Genomic DNA, 25,130 nt, shown 5'->3' on the forward strand with positions numbered 1-25,130 from the left:
CTTTGTTGCAGAAGCCCTAGGAAACTAACACATTCTCCAAGGAGATGACTAAATTCATGGCAAGAAAAACTTCCATTTCCTTCTCCTACTCCCTCTCTTCCCTCAAGTCCATAGTCTGAGCAAGAGGTGCCCTTCTTTCCTTGTTGGAGTCAACACCTCAACCCCTGTGCTTGTCTTCATCCTGGATCCTATTCTCTCTGTTCATTTTATTATTTTACGTTCCCACTGCAACTTTAACCTCTCCCTGTGCCAGATCTTTTTGCTTGACCACACTACCCTGCAAGATTCCACTGTTCTAGTTTCTGCTTTATAACACATCATTGTAAAGCAATTATACTCCAATAAAGATGTTTAAAAAAATTTTTTTTTGACTTGGCTTTAAAAAAAAAATTCCACTGTTCTTTCTTTCTTCCTTCCAGTTCAAGCTACTCTAAAGGCTGTCTACACTGCCCCTAGATCCTTACCAGATTAGTGGTAACACCATTTATCAGCTCACAGCTCTTTAAGTCAGAGGTCTTGGTGGGTGTGCCTCGGTTTTCTACTTGGGGGTCTCTCAAGGTGGAACCTGGGCTGGACTCTGGGGAAGAATCCTCCTCCAAGGTCCTCAGGTTGCTGGCGGAACTCACTGTTTGTAGTTGAGGCTGAGGTGCCGTCTCCTCGCTGACTGTCAGCCAGGGCTGCTCTCAGCTTCCAGGGACCCTCACAGGTTGCCACGGGCTGCCCCCAGGCCCTTTGGCGGTATCCCAGCCTACTGTTTCAGGGCTGGCAGCAGGATCCCTTGTGTCGAATCCCCTTAGTGCTTCCAGTGCCTCTGCCTTTGTCTTCTGCAACCAGTGGGAGAAAGCTCTCTGCTTGTAAAGGCCTCACGTTACAAGGTTTTGCCTACCTGGATAATCTCCATATTTTAAGGTCAACCAATTAGCAGCCTTAATTAGATCTACCCTTAACTTTTTACAATTTGAATTCTCCTCATCCCATCCTACTGAAACTGTTCTCAAAGTCACCATAAACCCATTAACCAACAAATCCTTGGCTCTGCCGCAGTGCTTACTCATCTTGTCCTCTCTTACCAATGGCATTATTGACTAAATCCTCTTCTTTAAATTTTCTTTTCCCTTGAATTTCCAAGTCATAGCACAACCTGGGTCTCTTAGCTGCTTCAGGGCTCATTTCCTTTTCTTTTTACCAACTCTCCTTCTTTTAAACTACCTTTGACTCTCTTTTCCTTTTTCTGTTTCTGCCATTCATTAGCTACATAAATTCATGCAGGGCAAGCACTTACAACTCTCTGTGGCTTAAGTTTCCTTACCCTTGGACTAGGAAAATAATTCCTATCTCAGGCTGCTGTAGGGACTACTGGAGTCTATATCTGTGCAGTGCTTGGAATTGTGCCTGACACGCAGTGGGCACTATATGAAGTCGCTGATGTGGCTGCTGTTGATACTGCTCTGGTGCACCCACTTGCACAGCTCTTTCCAGTCCTGAGTTCTCTCTTGTTTCACCCTATGCGATAAATACATGCTAAGATCCCCTGATGAATAAGCGGACTGTCCTAGGCTCTGCAGGGGTTACAAAGGTATTTATTCCCTCATGAAACATACAGTCTAGGAGATTAAAGTACACAAGTGATACTACACAAGGTTGAGAGACTAAAAGAGGTGAGAAAAAAACCCCTAAATTGTAAGAAGGGAAGAATTACATCTGGTTAGGGAGAATCAGTAAAGGTTTAGTAAAAACGTAGCTTTGAAGAACAGACAGGATCTGACAGGTAGAGAAGAGGGGACAGAGTGTTCCAGGCAGTGGGAAAAAATTGCAAAAACTCTGTGGTAAAAAGGTGTGAGGCATCCCAGAGAATAGTTGAAATGTAAGTATGTAGGAGAAAGACAGGAGATAAAGTTGAAAAGCTGTCATATTACGAATATCCTTGCGTGTAAAAGTAAAAAATTTTTATTTAATTTTGGAAGCTAGGGAGTATGGAGATGATGTAATTAGAGTTGTGTGATTAACGTGATATGATTAATCAGCCAAGAGAAACAAGTCAATCAGGAGTTTCCTCTGTCTCTCAGAACAAGAGTTCTGTTGTCAGAAAATGTGGGATTGAATTGTGGTTCTGTCACTTAGCAGCATGACTGTGGCCAAGTCACTTACCCTGTCTGAGCCAATTCTCTTATGGGTGTGAGAAGCAGAATTTTAAGATGGCTGGACGATTCTCAGCCTCCTGGTGTTCCATCCTATCACCTTGCATAACATGACAAAAGGGGTTGTGCAGATCTAATTCAGGCTACTAACTGGTTGACCTTAAAATAGGGAGATTATCCAGGTAGGCAAAACCTTGTAACGTGAGGCCTTTATAAGTAGAGAGCTTTCTCCCACTGGTTGCAGAAGGCAAAGGCAGAGGCACTGGAAGTACTAAGGGGATTCGACACAAGGGATCCTGCTGCCAGCCTGAAACAGTAGGCTGGGATACAGCCAAAGGGCCTGGGGGCAGCCCGTGGCAACCTGTGAGGGTCCCTGGAAGCTGAGAGCAGCCCTGGCTGACAGTCAGCGAGGAGACGGGACCTCAGTCTCAACTGCATACAGTGAGTTCTGCCAGCAACCTGAGGACCTCAGAGGAGGATTCTTCCCCAGAGTCCAGCCCAGGTTCCACCTTGAGAGACGCCCAAGTAGAAAACCCAGCCACACCCACCAAGACCTCTGACTTAAAGAGCTGTGAGCTAATAAATGGTGTTGTTTTTAAGACATTAGGTTTGTGATAATTTGTTAAGCAGCAACAGAAAACTATATGGCAACGATTCTAATACCTATTCTATTTTATGTGATTGCTCAAAGAAAATTACATGAAAGGTTTCCCTAAATTGTAAATATTATACAAATAAAGGTTACAGTTAGTATCTAGTTCATGCCTAAAATAGAAATCATCTCTCTCAACTCCTCTCCCCCATCAAATAGGCTCACTTTATTTATTTATGGTATAATGGTATCACAATTATAAGTTTGTTTTGTTGTGTGTTGCAGGACTGTGACATACGGGCACTGGTGCCTCCTTAGAATAAGACTGAGGTAATGAAATATGCTTGTATGTGTGTATGTAAATAAAAGAAGAAAGACCCCGAATAGCCAAAGCAATCTTGAGGGAAAAAAACGGGCCTGGAGAAATCACTCTCCCTGACTTCAGACTATACTACAAAGCTACAGTAATCAAGACAATATGGTACTGGCACAAAAACAGAAATGTTGATCAATGGAACAGGATAGAAAGCCCAGAGATAAACCTACACACCTATGGCCAACTAATCTATGACAAAGGAGGCAAGGATATACAATGGAGAAAAGGCAGTCTCTTCAATAAGTGGTGCTGGAAAACTGGACAGCTACATGTAAAAGAAGGAAATTAGGACACTCCCTAACACCATACACAAAAATAAACTCAAAACGGATTAAAGACCTAAATGTAAGGCCAGACACTATCAAACTCTTAGAGGAAAACATAGGCAGAACACTCCATGACATAAATCACAGCAAGATCATTTTTGACCCACCTCCTAGAGTTATGGAAATAAAAACAAAAATAAACAAATGGGATCTAAAGAAACTTAAAAAGCTTTTGCACAGCAAAGGAAACTATAAACAAGACAAAAAGACAACCCTCAGAATGGGAGAAAATATTTGCAAACGAATCAATGGACAAAGTATTAATCTCCAAAATATACAAACAGCTCATGCAGCTCAGTATTAAAAAAACCAACAACCCAGTCAAAAAATGGGCAGAAGACCTAAATAGATGTTTCTCCAAAGAAGACTACAGATGGCCAAGAGGCACATGAAAAGATGCTCAACATCACTAATTATTAGAGAAATGCAAATCAAAACTACAATGAGGTATCACCTCACACAGGTTAGAATGGGCATCATCAGAAAATCTATGAACAACAAATGCTGGCGAGGGTGTGGAGAAAAGGGAACCCTCTTGTACTGCTGGTGGGAATGTAAATTGATAGAGCCATTATGGAGAACAGTATGGAGGTTCCTTAAAAACTAAAAATAGAATCACCATATGACCCAGCAATCCCACTACTGGGCATATACCCTGAGAAAACCATAATTCAAAAAGACACATGCACTCCAATGTTCACTGCAGCACTATTTACAATAGCCAGGTCATGGAAGCAACCTAAATGCCCACTGACAGACAAATGGATAAAGAAGATGTGGTACATATATACAATGGAATATTACTCAGCCATTAAAAGAAACAAAATTGGGTCATTTGTAGAGACGTGGATGGACCAAGAGACTGTCATACAGAGTGAAGTAAGTCCGAAAGAGAAAAACAAACATCGTACATTAACGCATATATGTAGAATCTAGAAAAATGGTACAGATGAACTGGTTTGCAAGGCAGAAATAGAGACACAGATGTAGAGAACAAATGTACGGACACCAAGGGGGGAAAGGGGGGCAGGGGTGGTGGTGGTGGTGGGATGAATTGGGAGATTGGGGTTGACATATATACACTAATATGTATAAAACAGATAACTAATAAGAACCTGCTGTATAAAAAAATAAATAAAATAAAATATAAAAAAATAAAAATAAATAAAAGAAGAAAGAAATTATCAAAGGCAAAGGTTGATAAATGAGACAATATAAATGCTAACTTGCAAGAGTGTAGAATAGGTCTAGCAATCCTTTGGAGTGTCAACAGAAAATATGCGGAAGAATAATTTATGCCATGTGCAGCTTATGGACACAGCAATTTACCAGGAACAAGGTCCTTAAACATTCTGAGGTTTGTTGTTTTTTGTCCAGGTGTGAGGGACATCTAAACCTTTGCAGATTTGTTTTGTTTCATTACAGGGCAAGGGGCACTTAAAATTATGCAAGTAGTATATATTCTCTGTGATAAAACAATATAGAGTTATATAAAGAAATCGAGCATATTAATAATATCCACCCAATCCTACTTTACTGAGGAAACCATTAACAGGCTGGTGGGCATCCTTCCATACTTCTTTATTCTGCTCAAAGAAGTATAAAAGGTTTCCCCACACTTAAAAAAACTGGAGTCATATTCTACCTATTACTGTGTAATTTGCATTTTTCATTTTACAATGTATTATAAGTATTTCTCCTAGAAAATTTATACACCTGTCATCTCTTAATAAAAGCATGGTATTTACAATATGGATTACCATAATTTAGTCAACCAATTCATTTAGATTGCTTCAAATACCACTATTATAAACAATGTACATTCTTTCCATAGGTCTTTCAACATACGTTATTTCCTTAGAATAAATTCCTAGAAATGTAACACTGGATCAGCGAGTATATGAACATTTTAAAAATTGAATGTATGTCAAATAATTTGCTCTCCAGAAAAGTTGTATCAATTTCCAAGCCCTCTACTCATAAAAGTGCCCATTTTCACACTCCCTAGACAACCCCACAGATACACATGTCTTCATTCTCTGCCACTGAGTAGGGAAATGTTAACTACTTGTTTTAATCTGTACTTCCTTTAATACTAGTGAGACTGAGCATCCTTTCACGTGTATTAATTATTCATATTTCCTTTTTTGATGGGTCTGTTCATACACTTTGTCTTTTTTTCCTAATGAAATGTTCATTTTACTGATTTATTAATGATCTCTATGATTCAAGGATTTGTTTTCACTGACTATGACATCTTACTTTAACTTTGTTTATGACCTTCTAAAATTCCTATAGAACTTTTAAATTTTCTTATGTCTTCAAACTTTTCAATTTTTTTGTTTTATGGCTGTTCACATTGCTATCATTCCAAGAATTTTATTATAAAAACAATTTCCTGTGTTTTCTTCTAGTACTTTTGTAGTTTTTAAAAATCTAAAGTTACCATTTTCAAAAAGTTGGCTAGTTGGCCTAATTCCATCTTTTGAATAATTTAATATCATTTATATACACTATGTTTTACTGATCCGTCTCCATGTATTTGGCTACCTTGGTGGTAGTCCTACCATTGGTACAGCTTTATAATATATAGTAATACGAAGGAATGGGTTCCCTCATTACTTTTCCTTGCATTCTCTCATTTATTCTTATAAATCAAATAGAGCATCATTTTCTTAAGTTTCCCCCTAAAAAACTGTTGAAAAATTCATTAAATGTTAGAGAGTAAATCGGGTGTATCTGAGATCTCTATGATATTTAAGTTTTTCCGTTCAAACCACCTTTTAGTCTTTTGATAAAGTTTCATAGTTTTTCTTCGTATAGGTTTTGCTCACTTTCTCCTTGGTTTATTTCTAAATATTTCGTATATTTTCCATCAACTCTTCTGATTGATTACTGCTCAAATAAAGGAAATCTACTGAATTTTTGTATGTTTATATTGTGTCAGGCTCCCTAACCAAACTTTCTTATTCATGAGCTTTGTATGTGATTCTCTTACTCTAGGTAACAATTACCTAAAAATAATGATTTTGCTCCTTTCTGTAAATATTTATAGCTTATTTTTTATTGTATTAACTAACTAGACCTAGTAGAACAACACTGAATAATTAAAATCTACTTTTTAATAGTTCAATAATATACTTGCGCCAAGATACACATACTACATATACTTTTAATAATTGTAACTACATTAATTTTTAAAATTAAAAATTTCTTACCATTCTTGATGTTAGGGAAAACAAGATGTGTAGGTGAACTTCTGTTTTCAGCAGCTTCTTTCTTCTGGTTAACAGTTGAAATAAAACTGCTGGAAGTAGAAATCTGGCCTTTGGATCCCCTGTCCAAACCCTAAAAACAGAAAAGTTAACATTGCAGCATAATTCCTAGTCACTCTATTTAAATTATTTTACTGCAAAAATCATAAACATTTAAAATAGAGATTTTAATCTGATGATAGATGCACGATAGATAGATAGATAAAACCTGTATATATTATTGACTTACCTTTTCCAGGACCAAATTGTTTTAAGTATAAAAGGAAAACAGTCATGCCATCTAACTGCTTACAGGTTGATAAAGTTTGGAAATGGGGATAATAACAGTACCTTCCTCACAGGGTTACTGTGAGGTTTAACTGAGATAATGCATGTAAAACAATGAGCAGAGTTCCTTGCCCACAGTACACGTTTCATTCATGTTATCTGCTATTTTAACTTGGTATTTAGGTAACACTGTTTTTGTGACCTCCACAAATATTTTTTCAGTAGTTAACATGCATATGATACTTCGCAGGTTGATTGATTAAAGGTTTTCTAGTCTTGATGCAACTTCAAAAGCTCAGGTCAAAAGATAAATCTTTTAGAGTTCATTTATTTCTCTAAACACGAGATTGGACTTTGGGTGTAAGGGGACTTAAGAAAAATATGGCTAGGCATTCTTTGCTTTCAGAGTAGAGAGTTTTTCATTTCCTCCTTCCTCATTTACCAGACTGATTTCCACTTAGCTTTTTAGAATCAACTCAGATGCCATGTTGCAAAAACATTTACACTCACCAAATATTCACTTTCCCACATCGCCCACTCTCTTACAGCTAAATGCAGCCATCTGATTAATTCTAACAGGCCAGAAGCAGAAGTGATGTCTGCCATTTTGGGACCAGAAAGTACTGATGCATTTAAGGCTGGTGGGACAATCTCCAGTTCCTCTCTCTTTTCTTCTACTGTAATAATCCCAGAGGCTACAAGCTGAGATGCTAGAGCATTCGTTGGCTTGGGTCCCCGAATCACTATGTGAGGCAGAGCCACTGCTGACCAACATTAGATTATACCATCAGCAATAAATGCACCTTTACAATTTTCAAACACTGAAACTTGGGACTACCTTGTAAATGCAGCCTAACCCATTCTATCATAACTTCTCTGCAAAGCTTTTTCTGGTGGTCACCATTTCCACAAAAATCAATCACTCTTATTTATACTTGTGATTTACTTAAATTATTCCACTGAAATTATAATTGGTGTCATACTGGTCCTTCATGCTGGACTAGAAATTCCTTATTCATCACAGAGCTTGACGTTCAGGGAATCCTGTGCATAGATCCTATACTTCAGAGTAAATTTATTGTTTTTTCTTTTTAAGAGATTAGTATAGAAAAATAACCCATAAAAAATTCAGATGCTATACACATAGAATTTAAAAGTTTCTGGACTTGAGATTTCTAGAAATTAGTTATTTAACTCCTTTATTTCATAGATGAGGAAAATGGAATTGAGACTCACCTAAAGTCATTCAGCTAACAAAACAACAGAGATGTGAGGGGCACTAAATGAGAACTTGAGGAATGCTTCCATAAGGAAAGTACATATGCGATTTTGTGTGTGTGACATCTGTGGCTGCTCAAAGAATTTGGGTTGGTTTGTTTGTTTGTTTGCTTTATTTGTTTTTGCTTGCTTTTTGGCTAGATTTAGGCTCAGTGAAGTCTGAATCAACATTTCTGTGTTAGGATTAGGCTACGTGATCCAGCCTAAAAAAAGTTAAACATATTGCCCAACTGAAATAAAGTCATCTTCTAACAGATGTAGGATATGAATCTGAAGTTTCAGAATCACAGACAACGTCATCTAGGGTCTTGTACAGAACATATGACACGCTGAGTGTTTCACAAATGGTTACTCCTATGATAATAACTCACTAAAACAAGTCATGTATTGAGTACTAGGTATATGCCTACTATTATATTAGGTGCTTTAATACAACATTCCTATGAGTTGCATATTTACACTTCATTTTACAAATGAGGAAACTGAAGTACCATGCCGAAGTTCACAGAGCTGGGAAGTGGGAATTCAAACTCTAGTCTGAATAACCTTAATGTCTGTATTCTTAAACCACTATAGCTCAGAGTTTCTCACTACAGTAGCTATCACTTATTAAGGATTTATCATGCGATAGGAAGTATGTTACATATATCAGCCTGTTTTCACAACTCTTGTGGTTGATGTTATCTTCTCTACTTTTATAGATATATGCTGAATGAAATATAATAGCTTCAGGAGCAACTCACCTAACCAGAGGAAATTAACATAAGCAGAAAAACTAACTGTACTTTAGGAAAATCTTTGATATTCTAGCAATCTGGGAAAGACTCAATATTTTATTTTATTTTTCTCCCCCTTCCTCTACTCCTTCTTAATAAAAGGAGATCCCAAAGAACATTGCTTGGTTCACTTGTGGAATCTTCAAATAATTAAAAAAAGAACCCACAAGTAACTGATTCAATCAATAAAGCCATTTAACAACTATCAGTTCTAATCTCTAACAGAGATGTAGATTCCCAAGGAGGACAGAGAAAATTGGAGAAAGAGATTAATAAAATAGTGATATGCAATACTTTTCTATAAAAGTCTTTGTAAATTACATAATTTGCATAATCTTGGTAAATTAAAACAATATGCTCAAGTTCACAGACCTAGCTAATTAGAAAAATAAAATTAAAATAGCCTATACATTTGAAAAAGTATATCATTCCTTGTTATAACTGCCCCCTGCAGTGGACGCCGTGCAGTCCTAACCAATGCACGCCAGGGAAGTCCCTAAACCAATCTTTGATAAAAGAATAATTGCTGGCTCTGTTCCATCATGAAACACTTTTTAAAGTCATAATATCTCACTATATTAGAGTACCTGAAGTAAAATTTTTTTAACTGTTTACAAAATTCATTATTTTGTAATGTTTACAAAATTCATTATTCACAACATATTTTAAACTACTAGCTTTGCAACCAGCTGGAAATGCTAGCATTTTAAATCATATCAAGTAAAAATTAATGTTGCATTCTAGCTATTAGATAAGTGAGACTGGCAGAAGTTTTATTTACTATAGAGACAACACACACAAATGCACAGGTAGATGGATTCTCCATAGAGCTCTTTGGTTTAGTTGGCTGTGCAAAGTTGTCATAGGGGATCCAGTCACCAGGATATGTTAAATTATGTTCAGTATCTTCTATTTGAGAAGAGATGTACATAATGTTATTTCAGAAAATGTTCCATACAATCAATGACTGGGTATTCTAAAATGTCCAACAACACTTGGCTAGTTGGAAAATTCACTTATGTAGAATATCTGTCATCAGTAATACCAAATAAAAAGCATTAATGGTAATAATACAAAGGAAATTCTACATACACTAGCATAGTGGTTCTCAAACTTTCTAGTTTCAGGACCTCTCTGCATTCTTAAAAATTACTGTATGTATGTACAATTCCTTTTAAAATAGAATAAACCCATTTATGGACAAGTAACTATTTTCCCAAACAAAAATCAGTGAGAAGAGTGGCATGGTTTACATTTTGCAAATCTATTTTTCTATCTGTTTCTGCATTCAGTTTGTTGCAATATCATGTGTCACACAGAAAACTACACCGTACACTCGAGAGAATGAGAGAGAACAAGGCAACACAAATAACATCCCAGTATCGTTACAAAGGTAGTTTTGACCTCATGGACATTTAAAAGGATGTTGAGGACCACATGTTGAGGACTGCTGCAGTAGGAATAAACAGTAATTAGAACGAAGAATGAATCTAAGAAATCTTGGGAGAACAAGAAGACAACATTTAAATCTGCACTAATATAACCATTTGCTACTGAGCACTTGAAATGTGCTAGTAAGTGTAAAATACACAGTGTTCAAAGGCTTAGTATGAAGAAGAGATAAAATATCTCATTAAACGTCTATATTGATTAAATGTTGAAATGGTAAATTTCTTGATATACTGTATTAAATAAAATACATTATTAAAATTTATTTTACGTCTTTATTTTTATTCTTTTTAATGTGGCTATTAGAAAACTTTAAATTATGTACGTGGTTCACATTCTATTTCTATTGGACAGAGCTGATATAGATGAAAGAATACTTTCCTAAACTAGATCCAATCCAACATACAATCTTAGGAATTAGGACAGAATTATTATTCTGATTTCCTCATTTCCCTGCATCATTCTGGAAGAAAAGATTTGCTGGACAGGTAGCAAATTTAAATACGGTATAAAATATAGACGAAGAATCAAAGATATCTGAAGTAATAAAAACTGAGTTTCTTGCTTTGGTCATTTCAGATATGTATATAGGGACAATGGCAATCTGTACACTTTGGTCACACCTCAATGAAATTTATTTTTCAAACCCAAAGATGAATAGTTCAGCAATACATTAAGTGCTCTTAATATAAAGCAGGGATCCTTCAGTCTCAATGAGTCCAGGGAACACCTATGGTGCATAGAAAAACTACTTTACAAAAGACTTGAGTGGCTTCCTGAGATACTGAGCAAATGTTACTATGTCAAAAGATTGGTGAACAAATGTACATTTATATGTTTTAAGTTAAAATAAAAAGCACTGAATATACTTTGCTTTACCAACTTTTAAAATAAACTGACCTAAACTACCAGTTAGGGCCACACCAGATGAGAGGCCTTAACTGTATTTAGAGTCTACAAAGGAGACTATTTTAGGCCCTGTTCCTGGGTAGAGGTATTTTGTTCTTCTTTTTTGTATGTTTTTTCACAGTTCCTTATTAGGATACTAGGTTATAAAATCAGTGCTCTATAACCTTCTACTAAGATGTGAAAAGTTGGCTACTTTCAAGGTGTGAAGAATCTCCCTCCCCAACTAAATAGCACCGGCCCCAGTGAAATTGCTTTCTTTAAGTGATATAAACCACATCTTTCAAAGGAGACTAGGAAGGATGTGGATTCTGAAACAAAACTTTAACACTCAAAAAAAAAAAAAAATCACAATGCAATTGACCTTACAGATAACTGAAAACTAACTCTACTTAATACAAAGGAAACGTTAGTCCTGATGCTCAGAAATTTCAGTGTTTGCTTATCAGAAAGGCAAACTGGCTTGGGTGATTTTATTCACTTATTTCACAAGATGGGAAAAAAGGAAATTGCATCAACAGATTACCATTATAGGATAAAATACTACTTTTAAAATGTGTGATTTGAGGTAGTCACAATTCTCAACCAATTTACTGTTCTTTAATAAAAATGTCTGGATCAAAACCAAGTTAATTTGAAACACAGCTTTCTTTAATGACTAGGTTCAAACTTCACAATGACTTTTCAATTAAGGTGAATTAGTAAAATTTTAATAGTTTCTATTTTTAAAAGGCACAGACATTTATTATAATTATTCCCTGCAAAATGTTTTTTGACTGCTTACTAAACTGTCACCAAGTTATAAATATCAACTTAAGAACAACTAGTTATTCATATAAGGCTTAGCAGTCTAACATTTTTATAGTGCAAGAAGGGATCCTTATCACAGGAGAAAAAGTAGAAAAATCCAAACTTTCCAGAGCTTTCTCAGCTCCACCTCCTTCTTCATTCATCTTCTGTTGATCTTTTGCTACTCTCTCTTCCTCAATTCAAGTAAATATAAGCAAGTTAATTTCCGTACACTATGCCAGACTAAGCTGCTACACTGGAACAGTGAGCAGTACCCCTTTCTGAAGCCATTACTGTTCCCTTTCAGAAAAATTCATATGTACCATACCCCAGTCCTGAAGAGTTCAGAGAGCGCATGACATCCCTTAATTCAGAGAGGGCCCGTGTGTGTGTGTGTGTGTGTGTGTGTGTGTGTGTGTGTGTGTGTGTGTGTGTGTGTAGGGGGGGTGGTGCAGGTAGGTTGATAAAGGTGGTATCTGTAGAGCTTGAGGCTTGATAAAGAAGGTTCTAAAGCAGTTCCCTAGTGGCTTAGTGGTTAGGATTCGGGGCTTTCACTGCTGTGGCCCGGGTCTGACCCCTAGTCAGGGAACCAAGATCCCGCAAGATGCGTGCAAGTCGCAGCCAAAAAAAAAAAAACCAAGAAAGCTTGTAAAGGAAAGTACTGAAGCCACAGGACAGGATGGGAAAGGGCTGGCTGGCTTATGTGAATGCTTACTTTGTCAAGGCTCTTTCTTAAATACTTTATGTGTATTAACTAAGTTAGTCTTCTTATCTACCCTGTGAGGTAAGTTCTATTACTATTTTCCCCATTTTATAGAAAGGGAGCTACAAATAGCAAGGCAGTATCATACTGGACACTTCTAGAGGTTCTCTGGTTCATAAGTTATGTTTTTTTTTAAATAAATAAATAAATTTATTTATTTTTGGCTGTGTTGGGTCTTCATTGCTGTGCACGGGCTTCTCATTACGGTGGCTTCTCTTGTTGAGGAGCACGGGCTCTAGGCGCACGGGCTTCAGTAGTTGTGGCTTGCGGGCTCACTAGTTGTGGCTCGCGGGCTCTAGAGCGCAGGCTCAGTAGTTGTGGTGCACGGGCTTAGTGGCTCCACAGCATGTGGGATCTTCCCAGACCAGGGCTCAAACCTGTGTCCCCTGCATTGGCAGGCAGATTCTTTTTTTTTTAATTAATTAATTAATTAATTTATTTATTTATTTTTGGCTGTGTTGGGTCTTCGTTTCTGTGCGAGGGCTTTTTCTAGTTGCAGCGAGCGGGGGCCACTCTTCATCGCGGCGCGCAGGCCTCTCACTGTCGCGGCCTCTCTTGTTGCGGAACACAAGCTCCAGACGCGCAGGCTCAGTAGTTGTGGCGCACAGGCCTAGATGCTCCGCGGCATGTGGGATTTTCCCAGACCAGGGCTCAAACCCGTGTCTCCTGCATTGGCAGGCATATTCTCAACCACTGCACCACCAGGGAAGCCCCTGGTTTGTAACTTATAATGACCATTTTTCTTCAACTGTAAATATAGTCAAATTATTCATGTCCTAACATCCTGAGTTAATTTTGAATGGGAGGATAAGTAGCAACTACAATGTGGCTTTGCAATTAAAAAAAAAGTTGGCAGACGACTTTACAACCCACTCAAAATTAGACACACCTTGGTTATGTATTTATGTAGCGACAGCCTTCCCTTTTTGTGTCTTATGAATCTCTGATCACTCTTCTTTAATGAGATTGCTTTATTTTACATAGAATTTAATGATACATTCATACCATAATTAAAACTGATATTATCAGATATTCTAGAATACATATTTCTCTCCCATAACAGTTCTATCTCTAGGAACAAAGTTTTGAACAAATTTGTCCCTGGGCCACATCCTTTCTTCTAAACTAGGAAATACTGCTATAGGTACGGGTTCTTTGAACCCCACGGTCTCTGACCACAGATACAGAGTACGTGGAATAAGGCAAAGAGCATGGCATTTTTTTGAGCCAGAAAAGTCTCAATTGAAACCGAGCTCTGCCCCTTACTAGCCATTTTACCCTCTGGCAAGGTATACTACACATAACCTGACTCTCAGATTCCTGTTAAGTGGGAACAGTATCTTCCTCATGGTCACAGCAGTTAGGTGATTGGCTTTGGTTGCACTAACTGACTAGATGAAAGATACATGGAAGATGCCTGGCACAGAGTAGGTACTGAAGTAAATGGTGGCAATCACTTGTATTATCTATATGTATTACACATATGCATAAATGATGCATTTTTGTAATATCTGTGGTTTATTAAATTGCTTAAGACACTTTTACCACCATAGCCTTCATTCTTTCCCATCTCATCTCGTTTGAAAAGGGTACAAAATTTTCCAAAAATAAGTTTGTTCCAAACACCTAGATGGGCAAGTTTTATCGAAGTTCACACATACACATTTATTTGGAATGCTGTTGGCCTTTTTACGTAAATGTTTTTCTCTGAGAGAACTCATCTGCAAACTTTAGAATCCTTTTTCTTTATTAATCTTCCTTCTCTTTCATCCCTGTTATCTAGGTTCCACTAGATTCCACTTCGTGTGGATTCTTCCATCCCTTATACCTTATCACATGGCCACAACTCTAACGGATGCCCCATGATCTCCAGTATGAACTGCAGAGCTCCTTCCTTGCCCTCTTTCTCCTTCCTCCTCCAGTCTAACTACCTCTAATTACTACCACTAATTTCATTATGTTGTTCCTCTATTTAAGAAACTCCAATGGTTTCCTGCTAAGAACAGGAAAAAAAAAGTCCCAACTTCCCCACCTGCTGATTTGGTCCAGCCCCCATGCAATCTCACTTACCTCCCACAAGTTGCCAGCATGCTCCCATTGGGCTTACTTTATTACTCCCTAATTCTTCCCTTTAAGCCTCGTTCACATTGTTTTCCCCACTGGATTACTTTTCCCACTTGCTTTTGCCCATCCAAATCCTATCATCCTTCAATGGCCAGCCAGCCTAAATAATTACCTTTACTTTAAGCCCTTTCTTTACAGTTCTGCACCCACTGATATCCTTTCTCTGATCTCCTACAGAGCAAATTGTTTCTATGGCACATGGTGGCTTTTACACATTGCTTTGCTTTGCTGTGTTTTCATGTGTCAGCCCTGCCTACCCTGAGGCAGGAATCTTTTTTTTTTTTTTAAACTTTGTGTTTTCTGTAGCATCTAGCCCAAAGCTCAACATAATAGATGTTCAATAATTGGTAGTTACATTTTGGCCCAGAGGTTCCATCAAGCCCCTTTAAACACTCCTGACACAACAAGTACAAACTTCTCACTCTTGTTACCGACTTCCTACCAAATCCTCTCCACATACCTTAAGCTTTGCTCTCACCTTCCCCCTGCTTGACAAGTCTCCTGACCTTCATTGTGGGCAAACTTCCCTTTACCATCCTAAAATGATTTCCTCCGTTTCCTTTCACCTCCCTGACCTAAGTAAAGTCTAGCTCTTTCTTGAACCCTATGCCATGGAGAATCTCCCTTTCTCTTCTCACCTGACTTAAATGATGAAGTAGACAAACTCATCCTCACTCATCACTATTATCTGCTCCTCCTTTCACCCTTTTCCTCTTCCCCATTCACCAATTTTTTCTAACTTCTGTATTACAGCAGCAACTACTTTATAATATTCTTCTCCACTCTAATCTGTCAATTTCAGTAAATATTCACATCGTTAGCCCTTCATATTCCTTATTCCCCTTAGCTCTGTAGGCCTACATCACCTCTCCACAGCAGCAAGGCCAACCCCGAACACTGAGAGGCCTCTGAGGGCTCTATCTTGGACCTGTGAGCACCTCTAACTAGAACCACCTTTGCTGCCATTTCTCTCAATTCCCCACTAAATCTGATTTCTGCTGTGCCTCATTCACTTAACCCATACCTTTCACTACTCCATTTCAAATGCTGCTCCATTAACTAAGCAGACTCGGGGCAGTGTACTTAAAATACAGACTCCAAGGAGCTTTTAATTCACTACACAGAGCGTCAATTTTCAATCTTAGCTACACCTGAGAATTTAAAAAAAGAAGATGCCTGAGCCCCACTCCCAGAAATTGATTTAACTGGCCTGCATTCGGGCCTGGGCAATGATGGCCAGGTTTGAGACCACCGTGTTAGGCACTTGCTGGCTAGAATGGACTTCCTGCACACTTAGGCAGTCTTAGGATCAATCATGTTAGGCCTGTTCTTTCCTGCACCCTCAATCCCACCCCTGCACCTTTTTAAAAAATTTTGGGATACAATCCCAACTCTTTAAGCTTAATTGGGGTCATCATAACCTGACCTTCTACTTATTTCAGGGAACCGTCACTCTAAACTATTTCCAAACTCTCACAGAAATGTGATACAATGATTATTGGAAAAAGCTAGTACTGTAGGGCTACAGTAATTGAGTCATAAACTTAAACTACATAGAAAGAGCTGTTAACCTGGGGCAAAAAGGAAGAATCACTAAAATGGTTCAAAGAGATAAGTTATTGATGGCAATCAGGTTCCTAAGCAAACCTCCAGAAGCTCTATTTGATCCACATGGAGGCTGGAAAACAACCAAGCAGGCCACAAGCTGTCTTTCCCTGCCCCCCACACCAAGGCATTCTCCACCTACAGATGAATTCGGACATTGTGCCAGCTCCCTGTTTTCTCGCCCTCTGGAGGACCAAGCACAGATTTTCTTGACTAAGGCTTTACATTGCTGTAGCTCAGAATTCCAGCTCTAGAAATCTCTGACAAATACATACCACATATCATCATCGATAAGTTGCTCATCTCTCCCTTGCTCTCCTAACTCTTGCTGCAAAACCTAAGTCCTTTTCTCTCCTGATGTGACTCAGAACATCAGTGCTAATGATAAACCTCTGTCATTTCTAAGAGGCTTAAATTCTGAATGTCACTTAAAAAAACAAAAAAACAATGCTACCAACCCTGCTTGTAAGGCACCAGAAACTGCCTTCAGAAATCTCAAGTGTTGCTATTCATTCGTATCCTCTTCTGATTTAACCGGTCTTTTCAAGGTTTTATTCAAGATCTTAAAAAACTTCTTGCACTCTATTCTTCTGTTTGTCTAGTAGTACAAGTCCATATTCCTTTATTACACTTCCAAAATCCTCTAAGCTCTTCAAACTGAAAGAGCTTATTTGGTGATAAAACATGTACCTGATCTGAACTCTCCGACAATCCAACCTGAGCTGAACTGACAGGAAGCTACTTATAGACCTTACCTCATTTGGTGTGAACAACACATACATTTCACTGCAGAGCTGTTAATATGCTTGATTATGGGGAAATGGCCAGGACCCCACTGTGGATATTATACATAATATAGGTACTGAATTACCTTTCTAAAATCCGAAGAACTCTGAATTTCAAAGCCCCAAGGTTTCAGATAACAGTCTGTAGACCTGTATCCACACTGTATCAATTTCTCCAAGTTTTTATTTCAAGCCTTCAGTTTTTCAATTACACAGAAATAAATAAGTTTGGGGGAGCGTGCTTACTTGAGGATCTAAATTCATTCACATAACTGTTCCTATAAGCATGTATGCATTCACTGTTTTAAACTGACTTAGAAATGAACTGTTGAAACACTGCCTATTTGCCAGTTAAGAACTTCCCAGATAAGCTCTGAAAGCCCAGGAAACCAACAGCAAGAACTGGGTCTACAAGCAGTTGGGTGACAAATTCCTACAAAGCATTTCCCAAGGTAATTTCTACCCGCAACTCCAACTTATCAATCAACTGTACTAATTTTTTAAAGTGTCATTTTATCACTGTCTACACTCTGCTGTGCTCATTTAACGTAAAGAGCTTGTTCTAACAATTTCCAGTTCACAGTCCTTAGACATTTTCGAAAAACCTACCAAATCAAAACATTATTCCTATAATACTTTAAATTAGAGTGAGCTATTTTAGTAAGTTCTTAGTCATTTAAGAGGGAGGTTTTAAGAAATGAATTGCAAGCAGGAATAAACAAAATGTACCATGGTCTCTAAACTTTTACCATTTTGTCATGCACGGCTGCATGACAAGTCATGCGCTTTAAATGTACTAAAGTTTCAAGAAGTATTTAAATATGATGTCAAATAAAAATCTCAAAAATCAGAGGTTAATTTTGTGTGTGTGCTCCAAAGTAAACAGTCAAAACCACCAGTAGAAACGGGGAAGAGGGGCTGTCCCATTACATCATCTGGCAATATGTAGTTTGAAGCCTGAGAGCGCTCTCCAAATAATCCTTAAAAAAATCCATCTGGGAAACCATCCCCGTGAAGCTTAGATCACTTGAGTTTAAATAAAAGGTTAAAAATGCTTCCCCACCTTACGTCACACGCCTGTATCATATGAAAAATAAAACCACCATCGAGGCTGACAGTAACGGAAAGGTCACAATTAGGTGGAAACTCGCCGCAGACTGTTCAATCTGAAGGGGGAACGGAAAGAAAAGCGAGGAAAAGGGGGAAATATTCGCTCTCCCAAGCTCAGCGGAAAACCCACTCCCGCCTGCCTGACACCTTATCCTTATCCAACAGATGATGCCGACTCCAAGATGCTGGTCATTTCCTTAGAGAAAGTGGGAACCCCCCAAGCCAGAAAATAACCGAAAACAGCCAGCGTATCCGGCCACCCCGACATTTCCCGAGGGTGGAAGGTGCAGATCGCGAAGTGATCACGGCTGCCCACGAGGCACAACTCTTTGATTTCGGCCCGAGAAAGGGGAGCCTGAGCGCTTCTCCCCGGGCGGGTCCGGAGCTCCCCGGAGGATACGCGGGTCCCCGGGCACCCCTCTCCCCCCGTCCCGACCTGCCGTCGGGGCGCCCCGCGGCCCCCGCCCGGCACCTACCGCAGTCGCACCGGCGCCAGCCGACACGATGGGCGGCAGCTTCTCGCGCTCCGGTTCCTTCCCTTTCTTCTCCTCGGGCGCAGTCGCCGCCACAGCCGGCGGCGCGGCGGGCGAGGGCACCCGATCCACCTCACTCATGTCAAGCTGAGCAGCGGGAGCGCTAGGCGGCGGCGGCAGCGGCGGCCGGGCTGCTGCTGGGGCTGGCGCTGCTGCCGCCGCGGCCGCGAGAGGGCTCTGCGCCGTCGCGTCCAACCTCAGCCGCCGCTCCGCCCCCGCCCGCGCCCGCGCCCGCGCCCGCGCACCCGCCGCGCACCCGCACCGCGCGCGCGCCCGGATGCCCCGCCCCCGCCCCCGCTCGCTCCACCCGCCAGCCGCTCCCGCCTGCTGCTCTCCTCAATCGCCCCCGCCCCGCCCCCTGCTGGGCTCGCGGGTCGCGCGTCCTGGACGCTGGCCGCGGCCGCCCTTACTAACCCCTGGGGCCAGGAGACGAGGCGCCGCCGCCGCTGCGCCGCCATGTTGTTTGCGGACTGTCGCCCCAGATGGCAAGGAGGGGGTTCGGACTAGAGGCTCGGGACTGGGGGGGACAAGGCGAGGCCTGCAAAGGGTCGCGCAGGGATAGAGCGTTCCCGAGTGGCGCCTGTGGGGCGGGGCGAGCACGGCAGCCTCCTCTGCACGGACGGCCCTGACTTGGGGCGCGTAGACCCGCGGGATCTAGGCTGGTGGCCTTTTCCTCCCCAGCGCCCGCAAAGCCGTCGCCTTGGGGCCAATGCTTGTCCCTGCCACCCCTGCCCGCCCACACGCCCGCTTGCCCCAGGAGAGAGGTCTCGAGCCTGCGCATCCTTTTTTAGTCGACCGACCCTTTCTAGATGCCCAGAGATCCCCTACCTACAAAGGAAAAGCCTAGGGTGGGGGGAAGGGAAGTGAGACGTCGTGGGCCCCACCTTCCGCACCGCAGGGTGGGACGGCCAGGCCACACTTTCCATTCCTGTTCCTCTCGTCCCCACTTGGACTGCCAAATCCGCCTCTCCCTTCCCGTCCCCACGCGCCTACATCTCGCTCTCTCCCTGCATCCCTTTGCTGCCTCCGATCCCTTCCTTTTATAAGTTACAGATGGACAGACCCAAGCTCTGCCGCATTAATGTCATCATTAATATGGGAACGAACTTTAAAACCGAGGAGGAAAGCTTTTAATCATGATACTAAACCACCCCCAGCCCCGCCTCCATCCCCACCCCCACGATGAAGCCACATAGACATTTCCTTTCCTTTCCGCCCCTCCTTTTGCTTTTCTCAGTCTGCTGGAGCTGCGGAGACACCTGCTGATTTAAGGGAAGGGAGAGAGCAAGAATGCGCTGCATCGCCTATTAAAAGTAGGGAATTTCTTGACGTTCACATCTTCAGATTTTTCGGTTGCGGCTTTGTTATTTTACTTGAGATTGAGTGAATTTTCAGATCAAGGATACCGAGATCCAAATAACCAAAAATATCTCTGAAACATGTTTGAGACGATGTTTGGGTTATCTATTATTTTACATAATTCAGAGTTATTAGCATAACTAAGTACTAGTTACAGTGCATCGTGAAATGAGGTTGCATGTTTTTCAAACCCAGACTTTGTAACAAGCAGATCTGAAGCAAACCATGTAATGAATATAATAATTAGTATTCCAGATTACCTTCTAAATTGTAAATTCTGACGTTCATTTGTAGAAAGGCTTTCTAGTTTTACTACAGTTGCTGTCATCACCTATTTAAATGTTAGTTAGGAAAAGGTTTGAAGTGCCATATAGTCGGCAAAAAGTATTTCATTGCTAATTAGCTTTGGAGGGAAATGATGTGGACACATTACTTTGAAGCATTCTCCTTTCTATTTTTCTTGAATTCTTTTTCAGAATTTTCTTTCCTTCTTAGACCTCTGAAATACTCATTCTATAGGGAGGAACATACAGTTATTTCCTACTTTTAGCAGGTGAGTGTGCTGATCTTTTGATGCAGCAACAACTGAAATGTTATTTTATAAACGGAAGACTTTACAGTTCAAGATAGTCTATACTGCGAAGCTAGGTTAATAGAACAAATAGTAGGGAAAATAGCACAATCAGCCCTCCACACCCACAGGCTCTGCCTCCACCGATCGAAAATATTAGAAAAAAAATTCCAGAAGTTCCATAAAGCAAAACTTGAATTTGCCACCATTTGTATAGCATTTACATTGTATTAGGAATTATAAGTAATCTAGAGATGATTTAAAGTATGTGGGGGGCTTCCCTGGTGGCACAGTGGTTAAGAATCCGCCTGCCAATGCAGGGGTCACGGGTTCGAACCCTGGTCTGGGAAGATCCCACATGCCGCGGAGCAGCTAACCCCGGGCGCCACAACTACTGAGCCTGCATTCTAGAGCCTGCGAGCCACAACTACTGAGACTGTGCTCCAAAACTACTGAACCCCGCGCGCCTAAATCCTGTGCTCCACAACAAGAGAAGCCACTGCAATGAGAAGCCCACGCACTGCAAAGAAGAGTAGCCCCCGCTCGCCACAACTAGAGGAAAGCCCGCATGCAGTAATGAAGACCCAATGCCGCCAAAGATAAATTTATAAAAAATAAATGAATAAAGTATGTGGGACCATATGTGTAGGTTATATGCAAAGACTATAACATTTTATAAGGGACTTGAGCATCCTTGGATTTTGGTATCCACAGGGGCCCTGGAAACAATCCCCCTTGGTTGGAGGGACAACTGTATCCTTTTTCCTAGTGTTTTCAACTAGATTTAGTAATCGGTGATTAAAATGATTGGATGAGAAACCACATGAATTACATGCCTTATGCCTTCTCTTTTCATGTGTGAGACTAAAAGTTTGTACATGTCACATTCAATAGAACAAAATGCTTTAATACTGGCAAAACAAGGCAAGTCGGAAATTTTAATTTCTGCTACTGCACCAGAATAGATAATCCACTTCTACACAAGTCCACTGATTAATTCACCTGTGAGTTACATACAAAAAAATGATAATTCGTTGATGTTCTCTTTTCCTGTTAAATACCTTGCTCTCAATGCACCACCTCATCCCTTCTTCATCCTCATGAGCTCCAGGATGGAGGCTGGAGAGTGGGAAAGGGGCTGCTGGAAAGCTGCAGAGTGATGGCTCCAGTGGGCTTGAGCAACATACTCCTACCTGCCACCAACATGCTTCTGAAGGCCCAGGTAGGAGTGAGAGGGTTGTGGTACAGGACATACAGAGAGCTCTGGTCATTCTGTACAGAGGTGTGCAGAAGATGCCTTTCAGCTCTGCCAAGTGTCAGCAAAAAGTGCAACAGTGATGGCATCTAAGTACAAACCCGTTAGCCCAGGAAAAAGTGGGAGTGAGGCAGGAGAAGCATTTCACCTTCCTAAGTCCAGGAGGAAAACGTGAGCTCATTCATATACCTGTGGGGTATAGGAGTTTGGGGCCAGGGTGGGGAAGCTACAGATCTGGTTATTTCCGTGAAAGAAAAGCAAAGACCAAATTACAAGGTAATGAAAGGTATAAATTATAGATAACATTCTACTGTAATTATATACAGTGATACTACAGTGAACAGTAGCAAAGTAAGTTCTGACAGGTTGGTTAAAAGTGGTTTATAAATAACACCTTAATTATATAAGGTAAAGCTATGAATTAGTGAACTTTTTTTTATACAGCATGTTCTTATTAGTCATCCATTTTATACACATCAGTGTATACATGTCAATCCCAATCACCCAATTCATTGCACCACCACCACCACCACCACCACGGCTTCCCCCCTTGGTGTCCATACATTTATCTCTACATCTGTGTCTCATTTTCTGCCCTGCAAACCGGTTCAGTGTACCATTTTTCTAGGTTCCACATATATGCATTAATATATGATATTTGTTGTTCTCTTTCTGACTTACTTCACTCTGTATGACAGTCTCTAGATCCATCCACGTCTCAACAAATGACCCAATTTCATTCCTTTTTATGGCTGAGTAATATTCCATTGTAGAAATGTACCACGTCTTCTTTATCCATTCGCCTGTCATTGGGTTTCTCTGGGTATATGCCCAGTAGTGGGATTGCTAGGTCGTATGGTAATTCTATTTTTAGTTTTTTAAGGAACATCCATACTGTTCTCCATAGTGGCTGTATCAATTTACATTCCCACCAACGGTGCAAGAAGGTTCCCATTTCTCCACACTCTCTCCACCGTTTGTTGTTTGTAGATTTTCTGATGATGCCCATTCTAACTGGTATGAGGTGATACCTAATTGTACATTTGATTTGCATTTCTCTAATAATTAGTGATGTTGAGCAGCTTTTCATGTGCTTCTTGGCCATCTGTATGTCTTCTTTGGAGAAATGCCTATTTAGGTCTTCTGTCCATTTTTGGATTGGGTTGTTTGTTTTTTTAATATTGAGCTGTACGAGCTGTTTATATATTTTGGAGATTAATCCTTTGTCCGCTGATTCATTTGCAAATATTTTCTCCCATTCTGAGGGTTGTCTTTTCATCTTGTTTATAGTTTCCTTTGCTGTGCAAAAGCTTTGAAGTTCATTAGGTCCCATTTGTTTATTTTTGTTTTTATTTCCATTACTCTAGGAGGATCAAAAAAGATCTTGCTGTGATTTATGTCAAAGAGTGTTCTTCCTATGTTTTCCTCTAAGAGTTTTATAGTGTCCGGTCTTACATTTAGGTCTCTAATCCATTTTGAGTTTATTTTTGTGTATGGTGTTAGGGAATGTTCTAATTTCATTCTTTTACATGTAGGTGTCCAGTTTTCCCAGCACAACTTATTAAAGAGACTGTCTTTTCTCCATTGTATATCCTTGCCTCCTTTGTCATACATTAGTTGACCATAGGTGCGTGGGTTTGTCTCTGGGCTTTCTATCTTGTTCCATTGATCTATATTTCTGCTTTTGTGCCAGTACCATATTGTCTTGATTACTGTAGCTTTGTAGTGTAGTCTGAAGTCAGGGAGTCAGATTCCTCCAGTTCTGCTTTTTACCCTCAGGACTCCTTTGGCTATTCGGGGTCTTTTTTGTCTCCATACAAATTTTAAGATTTTTTGTTCTAGTTCTGTAAAAAAATGCCATTGGTAATTTGGTAGGGATTGCATTGAATCTGTAGATTGCTTTGGATAGTAGAGTCATTTTCACAATATTGATTCTTCCAATCCAAGAACATGGTATATCTCTCCATCTGTTGGCATCATCTTTAATTTCTTTCATCAGTGTCTTATAGTTTTCTGCATACAGGTTTTTTGTCTCCCTAAGTAGGTTTATTCCTAGGTATTTTATTCTTTCTATTGCAATGGTAAATGGGAGTGTTTCCTTCATTTCTCTTTCAGATTTTTCATCATTAGTATATAAGAATGCAAGAGATTTCTGTGCATTAATTTTGTATCCTGAAACTTTACCAAATTCATTGATTAGCTCTAGTAGTTTTCTGGTGGCGTCTTTAGGATTCTCTATGTATAGTATCATGTCATCTGCAAACAGTGACAGTTTTACTTCTTCTTTTCCAATTTGTATTCCTTTTATTTCTTTTTCTTCTCTGATTGCCATGGCTAGGACTTCCAAAACTATGTTGAATAATAGTGGTGAGAGTGGACATCCTTGTCTTTTTCCTGATCTTAGAGGAAATGCTTTCAATTTTTCACCATTGAGAATGGTGTTTCTGTGGGTTTGTCTTATATGGCCTTTATTATGTTGAGGTAGGTTCCTTCTATGCCCACTTTCTGGAAAGTTTTTATCATAAATGGGGGTTGAATTTTGGTGAAAGTATTTTCTGCATCTATTGAGATGATCATATGGTTTTTATTCTTCATTTTGTTAGTATGGTATATCACATTGATTGATTTGCGTATATTGAAGAATCCTTGCATCCCTGGGATAAATCCCACTTGATCATGGTGTATGATCTTTTTAATGTGTTGCTGCATTCTGTGTGCTAGTATTTTGTTGAGGAATTTTGCATCTACATTCATCAGTGATATTGGTCTGTAATTTTCTTTTTGTGTAGTATCTTTGTCTGGTTTTGGTATCAGGGTGATGGTGGCCTCATAGAACGAGTATGGGAGTGTTCC

General features: G+C 40.0%; 1 protein-coding gene and 1 long non-coding RNA gene across 5 annotated transcripts in view; one reads left to right on the forward strand and one right to left on the reverse strand.

The window, feature by feature from the left end:
- Window positions 1–19,247, reverse strand: part of HECTD2 (HECT domain E3 ubiquitin protein ligase 2) — a 77,107-nt gene extending 57,860 nt beyond the window's left edge. For all 4 annotated transcript variants that reach the window (XR_009559243.1, XR_009559244.1, XM_030865071.2 and 1 more), the window contains exons 1-2: window positions 19,036–19,247; window positions 6,651–6,780 (exon numbers count right to left, since the gene is read on the reverse strand). Coding sequence is in view for 2 of the 4 variants with exons in the window: in XM_030865071.2 (XP_030720931.1) it covers window positions 6,651–6,780; window positions 19,036–19,173 (268 nt within the window). In the remaining 2 variants the exon portion in view is untranslated. The remainder of the gene's footprint in view (window positions 1–6,650; window positions 6,781–19,035) is intronic.
- Window positions 19,248–19,451: 204 nt separating this feature from the next.
- LOC132593631 (uncharacterized) lies at window positions 19,452–21,735 on the forward strand. The gene is made up of 3 exons (XR_009559357.1): window positions 19,452–20,405; window positions 20,928–21,004; window positions 21,343–21,735. It is a non-coding gene; the product is annotated as an uncharacterized lncRNA (long non-coding RNA).
- Window positions 21,736–25,130: the final 3,395 nt, after the last annotated feature.

The sequence above is a fragment of the Globicephala melas genome, chromosome 16 (assembly GCF_963455315.2).
Source record: "Globicephala melas chromosome 16, mGloMel1.2, whole genome shotgun sequence".
In the NCBI taxonomy this organism is placed as follows: Eukaryota; Metazoa; Chordata; class Mammalia; order Artiodactyla; family Delphinidae; genus Globicephala; species Globicephala melas.